General features: G+C 37.7%; 2 protein-coding genes across 6 annotated transcripts in view; one reads left to right on the top strand and one right to left on the bottom strand.

Annotated features, from left to right (window-relative positions):
• Nucleotides 1-1,572: 1,572 nt before the first annotated feature.
• On the bottom strand, nt 1,573-6,513 carry LOC103995937 (F-box/kelch-repeat protein At1g51550). The gene is made up of 2 exons (XM_009416691.3): nt 5,753-6,513; nt 1,573-2,686 (listed from the first exon to the last, which is right to left on the bottom strand). Exons 1-2 carry the CDS (start codon nt 6,270-6,272, stop codon nt 1,731-1,733), a joined length of 1,476 nt encoding a protein of 491 aa, XP_009414966.2. The 5' UTR covers nt 6,273-6,513; the 3' UTR covers nt 1,573-1,730.
• A 2,790-nt stretch (nt 6,514-9,303) lies between these two features.
• LOC135585240 (DNA ligase 4-like) overlaps nt 9,304-21,526 on the top strand; it is a 28,852-nt gene continuing 16,629 nt past the window's right edge. The window contains exons 1-11 of one of the 5 annotated variants that reach the window (XM_065093473.1): nt 9,304-9,865; nt 11,209-11,300; nt 11,796-11,881; nt 11,951-12,087; nt 14,348-14,422; nt 16,549-16,640; nt 16,901-16,972; nt 17,202-17,281; nt 17,371-17,408; nt 17,495-17,501; nt 17,965-18,120. In XM_065093473.1, coding sequence (XP_064949545.1) covers nt 9,530-9,865; nt 11,209-11,300; nt 11,796-11,881; nt 11,951-12,087; nt 14,348-14,422; nt 16,549-16,640; nt 16,901-16,972; nt 17,202-17,281; nt 17,371-17,408; nt 17,495-17,501; nt 17,965-18,120 — 1,171 coding nt within the window. In that variant the 5' untranslated portion in view covers nt 9,304-9,529. The remainder of the gene's footprint in view (nt 9,866-11,208; nt 11,301-11,795; nt 11,882-11,950; nt 12,088-14,347; nt 14,423-16,548; nt 16,641-16,900; nt 16,973-17,201; nt 17,282-17,370; nt 17,409-17,494; nt 17,502-17,964; nt 18,121-21,526) is intronic. The other 4 variants (XR_010481747.1, XM_065093472.1, XM_065093469.1 and 1 more) reach the window with 4 other exon arrangements.

Below are 21,526 nucleotides of genomic sequence, written 5' to 3'. Positions count from 1 at the left end.
TGCAAAGTCTATATTTATAATTTGTATTATATGCTAGTGGGATCCAAAGTTCAAAGCTTTCTCTAATTGTTTTTGTTTAACGGAAGTTAATTCTTTACGGATGGACATACAAGATAAACGTACAATTAAGGTAAAAAAATTTAAATCCATAAGAACCCAACATACTAGACTGTACCGGATATGAAATTGCAAACTTTAGCTAACGACTTATTTGCTGGTAAAGATACGGCTAAGAAAGCTGACTCGTGACTAATTCTATTTGCTAGTCTTTTACCGAAACACTTTACCTAAGTGTTTATTTTAAGCCTCAATTGAGATGGGCATTGTGCTATTTCTTTTGGTATAATATCAGACTGAATCCGTTGTTGAGATGACTATCTGAAAACAATGTGCTCAGTGCTTGCAGTCAACTGCCATGTCTTATCAGTACCGCAAATTAAGCACAACAATATGCCTTCTTGAAGCTTACTTGAGATGAGTCTCAAATGTGCAACAGCTGTACATCTTTTATTGATTGGCATACAATTCTCAGAATGCATTCTCCCATGTTGTGCTTGCTCTTGCAAACACAGTTGTATGAAGCTGGATGTTCTTATTCCTCCCTTGAGGGAAGGAAAGGGGCTTTAGAACTTATTCCAGTGAATCCTACAATAAGCTGGAGAAAGCCACAGCTGCACAGGATTGCTTTATATTTGGGAAGCAACAGATCTGCATCTAAGCAAGTTGATGTGGAGATTTGAGCATGGTAAAAAGAGAGGGACCTCACACTCAGAAGATTTGCGTCACCATCAGGATCGGTGTCATCACCGATCGCTCTGTGACATTCCTTTCTGCTAAATATCATGGTGAATTGATCTGACACTGGTTGTAGCAGGACCATGTTGACATGCAATTTGTTGGTCCCCTTTCTTTGCCTGACCATGTCACATGAGAGAGTGCATGCATCCAGACAACACCGGTGTAGCTCCATGTCCATTATGCATTGAGCAAGATCCAGACAACATTGGTTGGACCATCTTACCAGCGAATGATCCTAGATCAATCGTTATATCATCTCTCTCTCTCTCTCTCTCTCTGTGCATTCTTGGCCTTGTCATGAGATCCCTGGTCTCTTCAACCAGCTGCAGTCACAAGACAGAACAGCCTCCTCAGAGATTTCAAGCTTTGGTTGGCATGAATGAACAGTTCAAAAATGGCCTGTCAAGGACATGGAATAAGATCACTCTTTGTTCCCAAACAACCCATAGTGCTCACAGATTTTTCTCAAAGAAGGGACCAGAGGAATTGTCCTCTCCAGCACAAGACCTTCAGGTCTCTGGCCGTCAGAAGATGAGCTCACAGCAAGATGAGGAATGTCTGTCCTGCCACAATCACTCTGATACAACTTGTCGGGCTCTTTACTCCCCTCAAAATCTCATTATTACTGGGTAAAATTGCTCAAACTACAGTCTAAAGCAACTAGTTTCTACCTCTATATTTCTGGCTAGGTTCTTAGTAACTAATATATCTGAACTTCCTGAGAATTCATTCCCACCACATTCAGTAGCATCTGCAACCGATATACAACCTCAGTTGATGACAAATCATGATTCATACGATCTGATCCACTAATAAAATGACTTAATGGATACATTCTTACAAGGAGCTGGATTTCTGAACAGACTACCATTTGTCTATACAACATAGTGGATAGATCCTAGTAGTGGTTTGATACAGGAAGTCACATGTGCCTATAACTGAAGCACAAGCTTGACCTGATACAACTCCCCGTTGAAGCTCAGCCCATAGGCTTCAGCAGGATGTACAACACCATCGACCATACCACCAAAGACATACACATAATGTCCTGACCTGTCTGTGCAGGCCCCATGGAAGGACCTGTACTGTGGGGAGTGACCTTCGATGCTTAGCCTCTTCCACAATTTTCTCGGTGTTTTCTTTGAACCTGCTGTTTGGAAACTTCGCAAGGCTCCTATGTCTAACACCCAGAAATCATCCTTCCGGTGCCTCTCTGAATCTTCACCACCATATATGAGAATCTTGTTTCCTAATATAAGTGTTGCCGAATGCCCGACTCGTGGAAGTGGCATTTCACTAGGTAAACCAGATAGCTTTAATTCCTTCCATTCAGGACCATCGCCACCAACATCAAAGAGCCAGACATCATTAAGAACCTCATATCCCGAGCCCCTCCCACCAAAGAGAACCATGTATGTCCCACCAATCCATGTTAACGAGTGACCGGACCGTGGGGGAGGTGATGACTGAGCATTCATCACCTGGTGCCACCTACCAGATTTAAAGTCATCTGACAGATCTAGAATCCATGTATCATCAAATCTGAGGCCGTACGACCCGATCCCTCCATGTATCATCACCCTCTGATCTCCAGCACAACATGCAGCATGGGCTCCTCGAGGGGGAGGAACCAGAGTACCCACATCCAGTAGCCTCCATGCAATTCTGAGATCAATTTGTCCTTCATAAAGAACCTCCCCAATCCATGTATCATTTAAACGCTCTCCATTATCGTTGATTCCACCAAACAGAACTAGAAACTTGCTAAGGAGTGTGCATGTCTGTCCAAAACGCCCACTTGGAACACCAGAATTAACATGCTGCCAACATATCACTCTATTGTGTCCATTTCCAATGTATGCTACCCATGTATCATCAAGGTGGCGACCTAAATAAAGAAGAGAAATATATCAACTGGAGGGAAGATTCCAGTACCAAAAATGAACATGCCCATGGAAATATTATTAAGCTAAAATTCAAGTTCACGAATAGCTAATATATACTTGAATGCTTATGAATCTGATAATTGCAAAAAATTACTTAGGCAATTAAAGGAATTGCCAATATAAACATGAATGTGAATACTAACTATTCTTGCAAAGTTGCAGTGGAAGCAGTAGTTCAATGTCCCTATTACCATGACTTCTTAAAATCTATGGTTCCTGATATTTTATGATTTTATCGACAATATACAGTTTCCTGGAGCAGACAATAGTTCTACATTGCAAATAATTCAAAAGTTAATCAACTCTTCATTACCTCCATAAGAATCATATGGATCTACTAAGAAGCACTTTTTTTTCATATGCATAGCATCTTGTAGTAGAACCAGTTGAAATGTAAACTATGGTAATACTCCTACAAATAGTAACCAATAAGATCTTTAGTGTAAGCAGAATGCGTTTTCAGAGAACAATCAGTTTCTAGTAAAAAGTCAAAATAATTTAGCAAAGGTTGCAGATATTTTATCCTCACTTTGTCATGCTTCCCAGAATTAGAAATGAGTTGATAAAGACGATTGATATTAATTAAATATCAATTGCCACAAAGGTTCTATCAGACTTAGACTTAAATACGATTGCCAAAGGTTCTACCAGAGACAATTGCCAAAGCTTCAGACTTAAATATAATTGATATTAATTAATTTATAAGATCTATCAGATTGACAAAGTTGCAAGCAAGATACTGACCTGATTTTCTTGACAACTTTAAACAAGCACTAGAATAGCACAGTATGAACTTAAAAAGGTAAGCATTGCTACAGAGAATAACATTTTCATGCTGCTCAGATTAGACAAAGAAACTTTACAACATTAGCAAAAACATCAGATATTAGCCATGGAAGTTGCAAAGTAGTCATAACTTCTGATCACCAATGCCAAGAAATGGAATTTATAAGAAAGGACGAAATGAATAAAAGAAAGGGTGGTTCAAAATTCCAAAAACATTTCCACTGATATCACCAGAGACATTTTTAGCTACTACAAGAACGTTATCAGAGACATTTGTAAACATCAGGAGAGAATGAAACTAGTTGACCCGATGAACTAAATAATGAAAAGTGCTTAAATTCCATCAGAACTTTCATTCTATAAGAGTCCATCAAAACTTCAATTTATTCCAAAACCACCATTTGTACTTTACTGCAGGTATATCATAAATGGCTGCTAGCTTTGTATCGAAGAAAGTGCACAACTATGCAGTATGAATGCCAATACATTGACTTGTTATGATACAACATCAATTCAGCAAGTAATATATTTTCAATATATAACATAGTAACATACACAGATTTGACAGTTATTTATATGCTACAGTAGACAGTTGTAGCCCATCACAAATGATAGTTATCTGAAGAGTTTCCAATGTGCCCTAAATTTACTTGGCAAGTACCCTTTATATGATGTCCTATGAGTGTATGCAAAATGTTTTGAAGTATCTGTATCACAGGCAATCAACAAAGGACATCAAGTGATATATCTGAAGGAATGGTATTCCCTCTAGGACATGTAGAAGTCTATTTTGCTTGTTGGCTGACTGACATTTTCGTTTATACATCATCATAATCGTTCAGCCTCAGAATCAAATGTTTCTATGAGCTAAAGTACACATCTTGAATAAAAGTTACTTTAATTGAGGCAAATGATAGCAAAAAGAATTAATAAATTGAAGCAAAGGCTTGCCTTTGTAGGCAAATATATTTTCTTGTTGTCATAGTCCATATAGCTTTTTCAAAAAAGTATTACCTATTTTGTCCACACTCTCTCTTCTCATTTAGATCTCCCTTAAACAAAAAGGATATATTTTCTGGTAAGAACAGCCCAATGGCAACTACATGAAGGCAAGTGAAGAAAGATATTCTGCATCTTTGTGAATTTAAGAAGATTCTTCATTTGACCCCAATGCTGTGTATGAGGACAATATTCTGATAATGTCTGGAACAAGTACTTCAAAACTAGTGATAAATTTCTCCGTTACCATGTTTGGGTACAAAGAAAACCTTAAAGAAAGTAACTATTTTCACATGTAGATGTCAGATCAACAAACATAAAATAATTTCATGTTTCAGCAAATATGTAGCTGCAAAGAAATATTATCCTTATAAAAGAAAAAATATGCTCAATGAAACAGTTCAGCGGTGAAAAGTGGATACATCTGACCAAAGGAAGAGGTTGAGTTTATTTCAGAATAACTGAAATACAAATGAGTGAGAAAGTAACGATCAAAGCAAGGTTGACTTCTTCAGATCTCTAAACTCTTGGAACTCTTTAATCAGCGGTTCTTGGTCCCTCATTGCAGCTCTTTTCATTAATAGTTATGCCGCCCTTCAAAGTAGATGACATATGGCAAGACCTACTCGTTCAAGGGCAAATGAATTTGCCCATTTTCTGATACTACTAGTCTACAAATAAATAACTACAAGGGATTGCAGCGCTACACTCAATTGATATTAACATTGAACGTGAATGGGAAAAAAAATGCTGGTTTGGAATTTCAAGTGAACACTTATAGAAGTCAAAGCAAATAATTAATTTCAAAATTTTCTTTTAGAAGCATAGTTTCAGTAAGTTGCACGGACTGCAAGAATTATACAGATTTGGAGAGACATGCATCACTAGAAAGAACTAAAAGAGCCCAACTTCTCTTTCTCAAAATAGATAAGCAGCAAATGGCATGTTCTGGAAAGTCTTTGTCACCGATTGTTATCACACTTCTTCTTATGCACTGTACATGTACCAAAACAGAATTTCTCCAGACATAAAAAAAAAAGTAGGTAAGATTAGGCGGTAATAGACAAGAAACTGAACAAGATCCATAAGAACACGGCTGCAGCAATAAAAGTACCAACTCAACTATCCAATCAAACTATCCGCCTATCATTTGCACGCCCACTAAGAATCTAATTGCAAAGAGGAAAAAAGACAGGTTAAGCCGCTAGCGAAAAAGGGCTGACCTCCTTCGCATCCCCCGCCGAAGAGAACAAGCCAATCAGAGATGAAATTGAGGGAGTGAGAAGCCCTGGGATTCGGAAAGGCGCCACTTTTACTCGACAATCGGCGGCAAGAAAGGGAACGGGGCCGGGAAACTTGCGCGTAGAGCCGCTTCCAAGAAAGCCGCTGCCTTTCTTGCTGAGACAAGGAAGCGACGAGGGCGTCGACGCCGCCGCTGCCCCACTCCCTCCTGCAGATGGGTTCCCACACGGAGTCGGAGGAGGCCACGGATCTGAACCTTCTGCATGTCATGGAGAAGGAGAGGATGGACTCTACGGGGAGGAGGAGGAGGATAGAGATGATGTGATCACTGCCCATCTGGGTTATGCTGCTTGAAGAGTAGTTGGAAGGGGAATAAGAAGAGGAGGAGGAGGAGGAGGGAGAAAGCGGGGGAGGGATCGAAGCCATGAGAGGGGCCTTCTTTAAGACCTTGGTCGGGGCGGGGAAGGCAGAGAGGTGCCCTGTTTCGGCCGTGGGTTTCATGGAGGTGTAGGAAGCAGCGAGGGCAGGCAGGTAATTTGGAGATTGGAGGGTGGTGGGTGATGGACGCTGTGACGAGAGAAGTGAACTGCCGACGGACTCTTATGTAATCATGGGTTTAGTGGAGGCCGAGAGACTGGTGATGCAACTAGAAAGATAAGGAGCGAGAGAGAGAGAGAAAACAAGCTACAACTTTGGAGAGCTCTCAAATGGTGTGACGCGCGGAAGAAGACAACCAGGAAATTTTACGTGGCATGATCTGCTCATGAAACAGTGCAAAGATTTGGAGTGTGGCGTCCTCACCCTCATCTTAAAATCTTTGGTAATTTGTTGTCTTTTATGAATAAAGTATGTATATTGTCATAGTGAAGTCAATTTTTTAAGTTTATCCTTCTATAAAATAATATTATATTATATATATAATTTAATAATATTATATATATATATATATTATTTAATAAATGTTTAATTTTGAAGTATCACCCTCGTATATTTTTGATGTTTTTAGTTGGAAAAACACAAACGGTACCTCAGATCTAGAAGCTTCTGCTTAAATATCAAGTCTGAGAATATATTCTGCGTCTCGATCCCGTAAGTATCATCATCTTAAAAGAATGCAGCATAAGCAGACTTTTCAATGGCTTTGTGGAGGGGTATCTTTTAGAGATAAGAGTTTGCGGTGGTGACTTTGTCCATTGATGATGCCACAACCTCTCGCGTTCGACCCATTTGTCTTCACTCACCTGCCTTTGTCATCGTTGTGCTGCTTCTCCGCATCTTCCGCTGCACCTCCTAATCAACGTCGAACAGCCTTCCTTTCGTTTTCCGAAGGAAGATTTGGATGAGATTTAGGCTGAAAAGAAAGCCTCCTCGAGGAAGAGGAAGAGTGAAGAAGACTTTTGCAGAAAGTGATAATAATTAGATAACCATATTCCTATAGTTAATTGATTTATCATTATTAAAGGATAATTATATATTATTTTTATTTATAATTAATTATAATTAAAATATCGATTTTATATATTTTTAAAAATAATATTATGATATCTATAGTTACGAAGGTGAAACATTTAATCCGATTCTTTTTACATCGCCCGTATGTAAAAAAAAATACTAATAAAAAGAATAAAAATATTATTTTTATTTTTTAATTATTAAATTTATATCAACTTCTCGTCTTAATCGATTTTTCTTTCTCTCATCTTTCCACTCCTCTTTCCGACTTACTTACCCTCCTCTCTTTGATCGCACTCGCTTGACCGTTGTTGCACCTGTACCGCTCATCGCTACCGCACCTGCATCGCTCGACCACTACTACTCGATCGCCATCTCTCTTGCACCACTCATTACCACCGCATCAGACTTTAGCTCACCCATTGCATAATTGGACGCGTTTGTTGTGGCATCGGAGCATATGAACTATTGGCAACAAAGATGGGAGAAAACCTATAACACCCCATTTAGTCCAACATTCGAAATGGGCAATGACTATGATTGGCTTATATGGGCTTGATAAGTATACTATGTTAACTTCAACTTAAATATTTTGATCCACAATTGAAGGACCAAAATGGGTCATGATAGAACTTTACTGCATACTTTCTACTAGCAAAGAAGTAGTAGTCAGGGGTGGAAGACGATGAGCTGAGTACCGCGAGAGGAGAGGGAGAGACAATTGTCACAAGGGGACTGCTGTAAGTTTTAGTTGAGGCGAAACAAGTCCCAACTAGAGAGGTGATCTCGAAGGTGAAGCCATCCCATCGTTGGACCTTGGTAGTGATCGAGCGATGTAAGGTGAAGCTATTTGCACTCTTTTTGCACGTGATAACACGTGCGATTTTTTTTATCAATGAAATTAATGACGTAAGAAGAATTGGAATTAAATGTTTCACATTCATAAGTATAGAGACCTCGATGCCACTTTTTAAAATGTAAGGATCGAAATACTAATAATAATTAACTATAAGAGGTAATCTATGATTATCCCTTGTGATTACAAGACGATATATATGAAAAAAAATCGATAACATTCTAATTAATCTGAGGTGATTTTGGTTCATATACATAAAAAGAATGAGGTGGTCATAATATGAAGCTCTCACATATTCCAAGCATGAATGAATATAATTTGATTTATAGTCCAATCCTTGATGTTCAAATTAGTTTTGAGGTGGATAAATGAAAATAGTAAAATAATATCAAATCTTGATTACCATACAAGAGCTAACCTTTTATATCAAGTAAAAAGAAAAAAAATATCTATAATATGTACACGTATCAAAGGAATAATTTGATAAGTTTATAATAAATTTATATAAAAATTAATATATTTTTAATAGGGTTTGTGAATGAATATAATTTGATTGTAACTCAAGTATAAGTATAACTTAGAATGTAAAAGATCTTACCCAACCCAATCTAATTGGAAGGGATCTAACCTGAAAAAACTTGATTCGGAGAACATCGATACTTTTGAAAAAAAGTATCAACGAGACTTGAATTATTATTCCTTTGAAATAATCTAATTCAAGGGTATCAACGAGACTTTTTTTAAAAAGGACATCGATAGTAAAAATTAAATATTTTTTTTTTGATAAATTACTCATATTCCTTTCGTCATGATTTGTCTCGACAATATGTGTCATAATTCGATAAACAATATACAAATAACAAATTATTATTGTTAAATCTATAAGGCTATTAGTCGGTCTTGTATATATTCAATCAATTCGTACAATTCTCAAATCATGAAAATCCCTAAAAATATAGATATATTGAAAGAATCATGTCACCCTCATGTTCGTCAATCCAATATAATTGAAGGGATCTGACTTGAATCAATGGATCGATCAGATTTGAAATAATCTGATTCAAGGGCATCATCGAGACTTAAAAAAATAAAGAAGGTATAAATAATAAATTATTATTGTTAAATCTATAAGGCTATTAGTCAGTCTTGTATATCTTCGATCAATTGGCACAATCCCCAAATCGTGGAAATCCCTAAACTCGAAGACATGTTGAAAGAACCATCTCGCCCTCATGTCCGTCAACTATCCGACGCTAAACCCATTCCCGCTGGATCGGCGCCCAGAAACTTCCGAGGACGCCACGTGGCACCCAGAAAACTATAAAGAACTCCTCTCTTTCTCTCTCCCTTCTTTCGTAAGAAGCCGTGGCGGTGTCCGCCCCAATTTAAAACCCATCGAGGAGGACAGCCAGAGGGCTATCTTTAGTCGGGCTGCGAGTTTTCGATCGAGATGACGGATACGACGGTGAAGTTTGGGCTACTGGTAAGCATGTTCCAGGCGATGCTCCGTGACCGGACCGCCGCCAAGAAGCGGAAGCGGTTCCGGACGTTCTTGGACCGGGTCTACACCGGCCGCGAGTACTTCAGCGCCGTCCGCCTCATCCTTCCGGGCCTCGACCGCGAGCGCGGCACCTACGGCCTCAAGGAGTCCACCCTCGCCACTTGCGTCGTTGACGCCCTCGGCCTTGCCAAAGACTCCCCCGACGCCCTCCGCCTCGTCAATTGGCGGAAGGGCGGCGCCAGATCCGGTGCTAATGCCGGAAATTTCGCCCTCATTGCCGCCGAGGTGAGTTTCTCGTTACAAACCCTTTTCTGTGCAGTGCTTCGCATACCGTCCGCAAGAAATCTTGAATCATTTCGTGGCCTTTGTCCCAATGTCGCTGGGAAATATGGTCTAAATGGTTGCTTCACGAGCTACCTTCGTAGGATTATCCATTGCGCGCACATGGTCACTTGTCCTTTTTGCCAGTGTTTTCCTCCTCGTTTTAAACTGGTGTTCTTTGAACTGATTCTTGAAATCTTTAATGGTTCTTGAAATCTTTATTGGTTCTTGAAGTCTTTTAAGCGTGAAATTTCACCTGATGGTACTTTTCCCCCTTTTCCCTGGTTTAATCTGCATAAGAAAAGAAAAAAAGAATGAGAAATACGTTTCGAGCCGAAAGACTTCCTGTTGTTGATGAATAGTTTCAGTCACTCTATTTATTTAATGCATAGCTTCTATTACTTCATTCATCCACGTGTTAATTAGAGAAGAATATAAATTGGATATATTTTCTTTATAAGGTTATCTTGGTATATTTTCTTTATGTTCCTTTTTGTCATAAACAAAACATTTTTGCATCCATTTTTAGATTAATATTTTGTGGCGTATCTCTTGCCATCTAAAATCAAACTTTTGCATGTAGGCTAAGATTCTTGAATTGTAGGTGTAGTAAATGGCTTGCATTGAACCAAGTAACGTTATTTGGTCCCTCTCTGTGTGAACTATGCTCGACTCAACTGTCAAGAGTGCTTGACTGGAGTTGACTTGTTTATCCTTTTGCTGGCACCGGCTCCTTGCCTGATGAAATCAATATTGTTATATTACCATGCATAGGATGGGCCTCTCTTGACTTGTATATTTAAAGTTTGAAATGCTACCTTTTTGAATCTTAGTTCGTCCTCTTTAAAGCTACACTTTGCAAAACTTGTTACATTTTGCATAGGAAATTTTTTTATCATTTGATTAGTTCCCATTGATTACGGGTGGTACACTTATGAACTTTTCTCAGTCTTCAATTTTGATTGTTTTGGCAATCCACAGAGTCCTAGTGCTCACAAATGTGGTAAGTCCGGTTAGGTTCAAGTATGGCCATGATTGTGTAGTGAGGGAATGGGTAGCCTGACATCAAGCAAACTTTTGTAAGTTAACCATCCTTGAATAATTTGCTTTCTGCAATGTACAACAAATTTCTGGTATAATTAATCAAACAGCGTGTTCTTCTGGAATAATTTTTGGTATCCTTTTTTTGTTTCACATTTCTATTTGTTGGTAGTGTATACCCTCCATATCCTATAAGCTTGTTGCCTTGTTGAAATTCTTCTCTTCATATCTGTATGCTTGCAAAAACTCCACTTTTTGTTGTTCAGGTGTTGCAACGTAGGCAGGGGATGGTTTCTGGCGGACTTACAATCAGGGAGCTTAACAATTTGCTTGATCAATTGGCATCAACAGAAAATAGGTACTTCATACATGGAAAATTAGGGTGCAAATATTCATGTACATAGAAAGACAGTTAGTTGAAAAGTCATTCATGCATTTTGCACTGGATTCAAAGAATAGTGCAAAGCTAGAACTGTGATCTATTTACTTGTTGATTTTAGTCATGTTGGATACTCCAATTTTGTATATATCCCTTGATGCCAATTTATTAGAAGAGAAAGTACGCTTGTTGGATGATAATCGGCCTCTCTTTCTGGTCACAACAGAATGTCATTTTTTTTTTTGTCAACTGCGATAAGTTGATGAAGGCATCTGTTGTGTCACAGGTGGTCCTAGAACTCCATGTTGACCTACGATTCTTACTGCACCAAATTCCAATTTATATGTAACTTTCTTTAAGTATCTGCTGTCACCATATGAAACCTTTTATCTCCGGTCATTACTTTGTGTCTTCATGTTCTCAATCATTTTTTATTTGTTTTGCTTATCACATTCTTTAACCTTGTATCAACAGGGGGGAAAAGGCTGTGATTCTGTCAAGTCTCATCAAGAAAACAAATGCCTTGGAGATGAAGTGGATTTTGATGATCATCTTAAAAGGTACTTTACGACAAGTTATTGCCTTTCCCCTCCACTGAAAGGAACTAATCATTTTAAAATTGTGTGTAGATTTAAAGCTGGGAATTAGTGAAAAGAGCATATTTCATGAATTTCATCCTGATGCTGAAGATTTGTTCAACGTCACCTGTGACCTTAAATTAGTATGTGAAAAGCTGAAAGATCACACTCAACGACAAAAGAAACAGGTTGTTTGAAGGTCATCTCATGTCTACATAATTAATGAATTAATATTTTTGCTTCAATTTTGGGTCTTTAAAATTTATTAGGATCCAGGAAATACTTGAACCCAGAAGTATGAGCTTGTCTATTATGTGTCATAGACTAGCCAGAACTCTTCAATGAGTATGCGATTACAGCTGGTAATGCTTTCTCTTAAGCGCAGAACCAAAATTTTCTAATTCTTTTTGAGGCCTTCTGTTAGGTAAATTCTAAAGGCTATGTAATTGTGTATAGTCGTTATTTACTCAAACAAATGGTGTAGATGACAAAAGAGCTAGTGTAAAATCCATGGTTATGTCTAAGAAATTGTTATTTGTAAAATGGTTGATTATTACACAATCTGAATCTTTTTATTCTTCACTATGGAATCTAATCACGTTTACATGAATAACTATATGCTTCTGTAGTCAGCTTTAGGCATGACATGTTTATCAAACATATGTACTACTTGATGGACAATAAGATAATTTCTGTTTGGGACAGCAAAAGTAGTAGAATAATTCCTATCGAGAAACAAGGAAGATACCAATTTTTTTAAAGAGCATCAGGCTTATCTGGACAAGTGATTCTTGCTGCAATTTGATGTTGTTATCGTGTTATAACTGTACAACTATTTGAAGTTGCATGATTGGAACATATTAACTCTGGTGCCTGCGTCTTGGTATATCCTTTCCACAATTTTGTTCAAAACCAACAGTGATGTGAAAGGTTGCTTTGGATAGCCGGCGGATGGCACAAGATTCTGCAAAAACAACTATAAATCTAGATGTTTTTAGAATAGGAATTGTTGCATAGTCCATACAATCTTGTAACCTTTCTGGTTGTCTGCTGCAAAGTACCTTTTTTTCATTGGTCATGTCATTTGGATCTGTTCGGGGGATCAGTATGGGAATCTGAAATTGCAGATGTTGGATATTGCTTGCAAAAGAAATTTGTGACACTGTATAAACTTTCTTCAGTAGTAGTAGGATTTATCATGTAGAGCAATCCAAGATTTTAAGTTTTTTTTTAAAGTTACTAGTTAGGTAGGAAACCACATTGCTACGGAAACTTTCATTCAGAGGGTAATCGCTACAAATACTTTTGTATCTCTTTGTGCTCTTCATGTTGTCGGAATCAGATTTTGACCATCAAACTGAACTTCTATCAAACCTCCCTTTTATTTTATCTTCTCTCCATTGTATTAGCTGAATGTTAGTGTCTCTGGCTCTGTGCTGGCCTACTCCAAATCAATCAATTTCTGTGCAGAGTCAAATAGGTTCTTGTATTCCTCTTTTTACCGGAAAGCTATTTGCAAGCTATAACTACTAATTTGATTATGTCTCTGTGCTCTTTTATGGTCTACTAGGGCATGCATTTCATTTCATTTGTAGTGCCTATTATGGTTGGTATAATCAAGGATTGCGTTTAAATGGCATAGCGATGTGCCAATGCCTCTTCCGCAACACAATTCCTTGCCGTGCCTATCAGCATGCCTTTCGATTCTTGGTGTAGGCCATGATCTAACCTTTGACATAAGTCAACATGGAGCATGTCAACAAGTTTCGGCATAGGCCATGATCTAACCTCTGACATAAGTCAAAATGTAGCATGTCAATGTCTTGGCATAGGCCATGATCTAACCTCTGATGTAAGTCGACATGTAGCATGTCAACAAGCATGCCGCAGCTCGCAATCATGGGAGCTGTGGACTTTGGTACTTGGAGCTAATCATCTCCTAGTTGTTCTTTCTGAGTAGGATTAACAAAAGCGAGCTTAAGTAAGCCTTTCTGACAGTTTATTCTGACATGTGGAAGCTCATGCTAATCAGCATGGTAATCCTTGAGTATGACAACCAAACATCATGGCTCTGGCAGAGAACTTCTGAACAGTTTCAAGTTTATATGTCACTACCAGTTTCATTCCTGAGGATTATGGCTGTTTAAGCTATGTTTCTTTCTGTATGATCTATGGTTGAAGTGACTTGAGAAGTCAATACATTAAACACTAAACATAGGGTACCTTGTGCTAATATTTTTTTACTTGTTTTGCACCACGTTTCCTAGAAAGTTGAGATACATGTGAGTCCATTGAGTTCAAATCTTTTCTAGAACTATTCAGAATAAGATGTCCTAGTTTACATGATCTGGGTGCTTCATCTTATTTTCTGTACCAATGTGGTTTCCTATCTAACTAGATCTTGAATTTGTTACTTGTTGACGATTGAAATTAATTGCCAATGGATAGGATATAGAAGTCGGAAAACCTGTTAGACCACAGTTGGCTATGAGAGTCGGTGATGCAACAACTGCCTGGAAGAAGGTACTCTTTTGCCTTAGCCTTGCAAAAGATGCTATAATCTCTCCCGTTTCTTGCCATTTTCTGTACTGATAATTTCATATCCAGTTCATCAGTTTGTTTGATGATGCATGCTACTATTCAGATGTTCGGGTGCAAGTTTCCTTGTCCAACGCATCTTTTGGTGGACAGTTTTTGTTGTATTTGCAGGATTTTTTGTTTCTTTATGTACAGGATCCAGGTGCCCCTTAAGGAAGACACACACACACATGCACAACAACAAACAAAAAAATGGCAAAGAAAAGAAGTGGTGATGCGTGTTAATTCCTATTTAGTATTTACACATAATACAAGACAGGAAGGTTCAATTAAGTACAGTTACAATAATGAATTTTTTTGATACAAGATGTTACTTATAACAGGAAATGTTCCTAGGTCTCCAGTTGAGTTTCTTTCCTTATGTAGCTATAACTGATATAATTACATCAAAGAACGAAATCAGGAGAAGCAGTTTCTCTGATGTGCAAGCTCTATCCAGCTGAGGAAAAATGTGGTTGGTGCTGAGATTATATAATTTGCTCCTTTATAATTAGGTCCTATGTTATTCTCAGATCGTGAGATCCTCCTCACTGCTTTTGTATATGCATATTAAGTATTCTGTTCTATTTCCTTGATCCTTTATCTGAATTCTATCATTGTGGTGCTTGTTGGTTTCTATCTTGCATTATTTTATAATGCCTTGTCTTTCTCCTGAGGTTCGTAAAGTTTCCATGCCATTGCAGCCATATTGGTATGTTAAGGTGATGACATTGTGTCTTACTGGATTCAAATTAATGATCATGTTATTATTAACGGTTTGTTCTGTTGTCCTTTTGCCTTTTTCTGGTTTCGAGATGGAATTATTTCGTCTAGTTTCGAGATGGAATTATTTCGTCTGTAGATCATATGATTTTCCATTTTCCATGTATATTTACCAAAAGATACAATTGATCTAAATTTTTTGATCCTTGATTATTGAACTTAAGCTGCAACCAGTGAGGGAAGCTTTCTGTGTGCAAATATACTTCTTTAGGATTTTGGCTAGTCTGTCTTTATCTTTGTTTGCCTTGATATTTAGCCTGGGAGATGGTTGTCAAATTTGTTAAATCTTCCATGGTATTTTTTGGATTGTCTGATGCTCGCTAGGCGACCATGTGGATGGATAAAAGATTATGGTGGCGGCGGTGATTGTAAATAAACAATTTTCTAGTCAATACATGTTTTTCCTTGATAACCAACATGCCTTCTCTGCATGGTTTCCAGCTTGTGTGTTTACGATATGTTGGAGAATGTTTATGTTGTGCCATGTCCTTGCCTCTTCAAGTCTTCATATGCATGCTGTGACCCTCGTTTAATTCTATTTTTGCATGACTTGCGTGTATACTTTTGTGTATATTTTCATTTTTCTAAGCCTGTAGTTGAAAACGAGTGAATTTAAAACTGTCTATTTCTTATTCTAATAGGACAACTGTAAGCTTCCTTTTCTTATGTACGAAGATTGTTATAAGGTTTCAAAATTTATTAGTAAAATATTTGACTTAGTTAGACTCATTTTCTTTGATTAACTATACATGAATGCAAGGTTCGCAATACCGTACCGTACCGGTATTTCGACCTGGGCTTGGTACCGGTACGGTACGGTATACCGAGCGGTACACCTGGGTGTACTGAGTACTGTAGCACTGTAGTAAACTGCTACATTGCTACAGTACCTCGGACCGGTAACAGTCGGTCCGCGTACCGAAAACCTGTCGGACCGGTATGTACCGCCCGTACCGGGCGGTACGGCAGACCCTGCATGAATGGTTCTTAGTGCAACTTATTCACAGTTTACTATTATTTGCAACATTTGTTATGGAATTTAAACACTATACCACATCCTTGAATTTATTGTATGCAGGATCTGTAGAAGTGTCATCTCTGAGACTTGCTTTGATCTCATCTCATACTTAGTCTTCTTCACCTTTTAGCTTCTATGTAGTTATTGATCTTTTAGCATGAAGCTAATCACTTTGTGCTGATGCTTTTTTTCCTGATCATGAACACACTTCTGTCGTTTGATATGTATCTGTAGTCCACTCTAATGATTACCTTTTTATTTGTTTGTCTAGCTTCATGGGAAGCATGTTGTTGTTGAGTGTAAATTTGATGGTGACCGCATTCAAATCCACAAAAATGGAGAGGAAATACACTTTTTTTCAAGGTAGTGCTCTCAGATCTTTAAAAAATTGTGTAACTTCTTGCTGCCTGGTTGAATATATTTGATTATTGAATGTTGTTTGTTCTGACACATACCAATTCTGGTGCAAAAATGTGTAGTAATTGGTCTATTACGTTGTATCTTGTTCCATTGCCTTGTGTGTCTAATTAGCGTACTTGTTTTCTCTCTCATCAATTTTGTTACAGTTAATCAAGAACACTAAGGATCTCTATTGCTTATGACCTTTGTCTTCCTTGAGTCAGGAACTTCCTCGAACACCCTGAGTATGCACATGGCATGTCGAATGTTATTGTACAGAACATACTGGTTCAGAGGTAATTATTGTGTTTTTTTTTCTCCTTAAAATGCTAAGAGTTCTGCATTCATTTTCTATGTGCAGATTATGAATAACAAAAATCAGATTATGAATAACAACTTATTATTTGTTTCTGTCTTTTGGTATGTCAATATACAAACTGTTACATATTTTGTTTGCAGATGCTCTGCATGAGGTTAACAATAAGGTATTTTAACAGTATTATATTTGGTGTTGATGCTATTTAGGTGTATATTGGATGGTGAAATGCTGGTTTGGGATATGGCTGCTCAACATTTTGCAGAATTTGGTTCAAATCAAGAGATAGGTCTTTCAATAGCTTCATGCAGTTATTGCACATTGTTGCATGTCTCTTTCTGTTTGTTGGCATTTCTATTAATACCTTTTTTATTGCAGCAAAGGCAGCAAAGGAAGGATTGGAGAGCAATCGCCAGGTTAAGAAATGAGGATTGTGTTTTCTATAGTATTTGTCCGCTGTGTAGTATTTTGTGCCAATTGATTTCTCTTATTCTACATGCAGTTGTGCTGTATCCATTATTTTTCTGGATTCCAGAAGTTGGTTCCATTTTTGATGATTGGAAGTTCTACACTGGTGAAAAATGTAGCTTCTAAATTGCATAATCCAAGTAGCATGAGGATTGATTTCAAGTTTATGGTATTTTTCCTGAACATTATAAACATTGTTCCACGAGGACTGATTGCGTGATTTCAGAACCCATTTATGCAGAGATAGCCATTTAGAAGTTTGTCATGGTTGATACATATTTGCTAATTTGAAAGTTAGTTTTTATTATGTCTATCATGGTTGATATATATTAGAAAGCATGGACACTTCTGCAAACCTTGTTATTTGCTTCAGTTTTTGCCTGGTGGATTTTTGTTATTTCTTCTGAGCATTTCTAAGTTGTTAAATATAAGTTCCTGGCTTTTAATTGGCTTTGGTTTAATTTTTATTGTGTAATTGTTATTTCTAAAACTTAACCATTGTAGATATTGCTTTTGATATTCTCTATGTCGGAGACACTAGTGTGATTCATCAAAGTCTGACGGAGCGACACAGTCTCCTGCAAAAAGTTGTAAAACCCGTGAAGGGACGCCTAGAAATATTGGTTCCTGATGGAGGCATTAACGATCATCGTCCGCCGGGTGACTTATCCATTTCATCTTTTATACTATTAACATTTTTCTCTACAAATCATTTTTCAATGATGCTTCAGAAAAGGAAATATGTGTGCAATAGACTTCCTCATTATAGGAAATGCTTGACTCATGGTCTAAGATTGAATGCTTGAAAACAAAGTATTTTGAAATGAGCTTCATTTGAATAATCTTCCAGAAAAGATGATGGTTATAAAAACTTTAGAACATGTAAATAAACCAGTAATTTGGAAATCCATTGATCATGACATCTTTTCTTGCTTTATATGGAATGCTGTTTGCTTGCCCCCTTGATCATTGGCCAAGTCTTTGTAGTTTTCTTCCACTTCAATAGTTACAGCCGTGCAACTTATGTTCTTAAAATGGATTTTGAACAGCTTGGACCATATCATTCGGAACACTTATGCTGAAGGATCATTCGTTCGATTTGACATCTTTCTTTTATTTTCTACAGTCTCAGTTTGATGGAAACCATGTTGTATCTTTTAGTGCATTCTCTCAGTATCTAGAGTATTTCAAGATATAATAACCAATTAACAATAATCTGTTGTGTGCTAATTACTGGTGGTTGGCTACGTGGATCTTTTTAAGATTTATCTCTTTTAATTAGTAAATGGTAATAACTGTAGATTATCATCTCTGCTATTTTTTGCTCTTTTAACATAGCTAATGTCATAATTGGTCAACAATATTTTAAATTTATATTTATGATGATATTTTCTGTTCTCTAAAGCTTTAGAACTATCAATAACTAGCTTCATATCTTTGGCTTAATACATTAGTCTTATTTTCTATAAAATAAGTGGAAACACCTCCAAGCATTTAAGTCTGCTATCTGTTTGAGAACCGTCAACTAAGCTTGACATTTTGAAGAATTTTCATAAATTCCTTGTGTCGTCAATTTAAGCAACACTAGAGATAATTGTTGACTACCAAGGTCTTAGTGTAATAATTGAACATAGTTGTAAAAGTTGACATGAAAGTGGTACAAAATTCCTGCCATGCCAGTCTGAAATTTTACAGGAAATGTATCTGTGTCGGATGTGGGTAAGGTTTTGATTTATATGAGTTGTTACCCACTCCAGGGCAAGTTTTGAGTATTCATTTTTGGGGTCTTGACCCACATGATTGTTGGAATGGGGGCATGCAGTGCTCCAATATGTAGATTGCTCATTAGATTTTGTACTTACTGTACCTGTGGACATGCTTAACTGAGTTTCCAATATCTAGTTTGCTAATTTGGAGACAATAAACAATATATACAAACTGACATATGCACCAATGGGAGTATCAGCCATTGTTTTCAGGGTCTGTTGATTCTTTGTTTATCATCTGCAAGTATTACAAAAATAAGAAAATCAGTTAGACATGCACATGATCTTGATGTGTAATCATCAACCAGAGCGGGTTTTTGATTATGCATTTCTTCAACCTCCTCACTCTCTTAATACAAGGGAACATATTATGGATTAGACAGATTCTGAAGGTCTAGATCAAAGGAAGGTTGACCGGCTACCAAGCATGTTCCAGGTGTATGTAGTCATCGAGACTTAGATGATCGTGTTGAGCATAACTAGCATGGTGCAGGTCAATAATAACTTGTATAATTCTGCATGGGTTGCACAGTGATCCGCAACAGCATTCTGCTGTTAAGCACCGGCAGTATATGTAATAACTTCTGTATTGGTATTTGCCATTTTGGTGACCCTTGATAGGCATACGACAAAACAATGAGAAAATGGAACATGACAGTTAAATAGTTGATGTACATTACTAAAGATATCCACTGTATAGCATGTGTAACAGCAAGGTATCAAACACTGTTTCTATTGGCCAGTATTGGTTAGTGTTTACTAGTCCAGTTGCCAACTGGGGTGAGGAATGGGTGATTTTGCCCAACAGGCTTCCTGGCAGAAATTTTTTTAATTTTTTTTAATGCATGGTACTTATATAATCATTTTTTTAAATTCTTTTTTAACAACCGTGAGGGACCATGCCATTTTTTTTCTATTCTTTGGTTCTCAAGCTCTCTCATTCTTTCATGCATTCTCTCCTGCACACATTCTCTGCACACATTCTCTCACTCGTATTTTTTCCCATAATTTGCCATTGCCACCGCCTCCTCTTCTTGGTTGCGTTGCTGTCATGGTCTCCTCCATCCCTCAGCATCATGTCCATCATCTAGGTTCTAGTTTCCTCGTGTCAAGTCCGTCTTTTCTCCACCTTCTCCGCTTCATTTTCTGCCTTCGTCTTTGTCCTCTTCTCTCCGCTACTCTTTCTCTTTGATCTGGTAACTGACATGTCCTAAGTGCTGATACATCAGAATGTACTGGAATCTTACTGGTCTTGCTGCTGACTGATATTGACACTGGACCATGATCATAAACCTTGTCTGGTCATGTTATTTTTTAGAGCATCTTGCTATTTATTAGCTTGTAATAGAGGTAGCACAAGATTTTGTTTTTAGTAGTTTCTAAAAGAGTATCTTGCTTTTTGATAGTTACAGAGCTAATTTGGATTTTGATTCACCCAAGTGTATTCCTTGCTAAGACCGAAAAATTTAGGAGTGGGTTAACAAGCGTTTGTTGCAAGTGATTCCCCAGTATCTGAATGTCGAATAAGCTGAGACTATTGTTCCTATTTGTTCTGGGATATGCTTCCTGAATATAGGATAACTTTGTTTAGTTTAAATTCTAAATTCAAATAGTATAAATCATGTGCCATGTTCACCTCCTTAATGTTCTAGCTGTGTTGATTGATTATAATTTAAACTCATTGAAATCTCCAAATAACTTCTATACACTCCAAGTGTTTCCATTTGATTTTGCTTCTCAGATTGCTGGTATTAAAGAAATGTAAAATTTAGTCAGGAGCTTATGCTAGCTCAAAGACATTGTTTTTATTTTTTTATTTTTTTGACTTCTCTGTTTGGTGCAGTGGAGGAAGAGGAAGATGGAGGAAGGGAAGAGGAAGGAGCGGAGGAAGCATGAGGAAGAGAAAGGATGAAGAGGTGGTAGTGGAGGAAGAGGAGGGAGGAAGAGGAAGGAGAGGCTGCGGTGGAGGAAGAGGAGGGAGGAGGAAGAAGAAGAGAAAGAGGAAGTGGCCTGCGAGAGGCGGGCAGCGACGGGCAGCTGCATGAGGAGAATGAGAAGGGTTCATGTTTGGGGTGAAGAGGGTTTATGAATGTGAGCCCTAATGTATGTTTTTAATTTTTTTTAATGGTCTGGACTGGACTGCCTGAAATGGGGGCAGTCTGTGTGAACCGTCTGCGTACCGGTTCACGCATCAGTGGTAAGATGGCTATGTGCGATATAGTCATTTAGTGGCAACAACTGTATGCACTATTTTGTTTATCATAGCTATATATTGGATGCACTTGCGCGTTAGTTTGAAT

This window comes from Musa acuminata, chromosome BXJ2-1, assembly GCF_036884655.1.
Source record: "Musa acuminata AAA Group cultivar baxijiao chromosome BXJ2-1, Cavendish_Baxijiao_AAA, whole genome shotgun sequence".
Classification (NCBI taxonomy): Eukaryota; Viridiplantae; Streptophyta; class Magnoliopsida; order Zingiberales; family Musaceae; genus Musa; species Musa acuminata.
The sequence above is the reverse complement of the archived record's forward strand: the minus strand, read 5'-3'. Positions and strand labels throughout refer to the sequence as shown.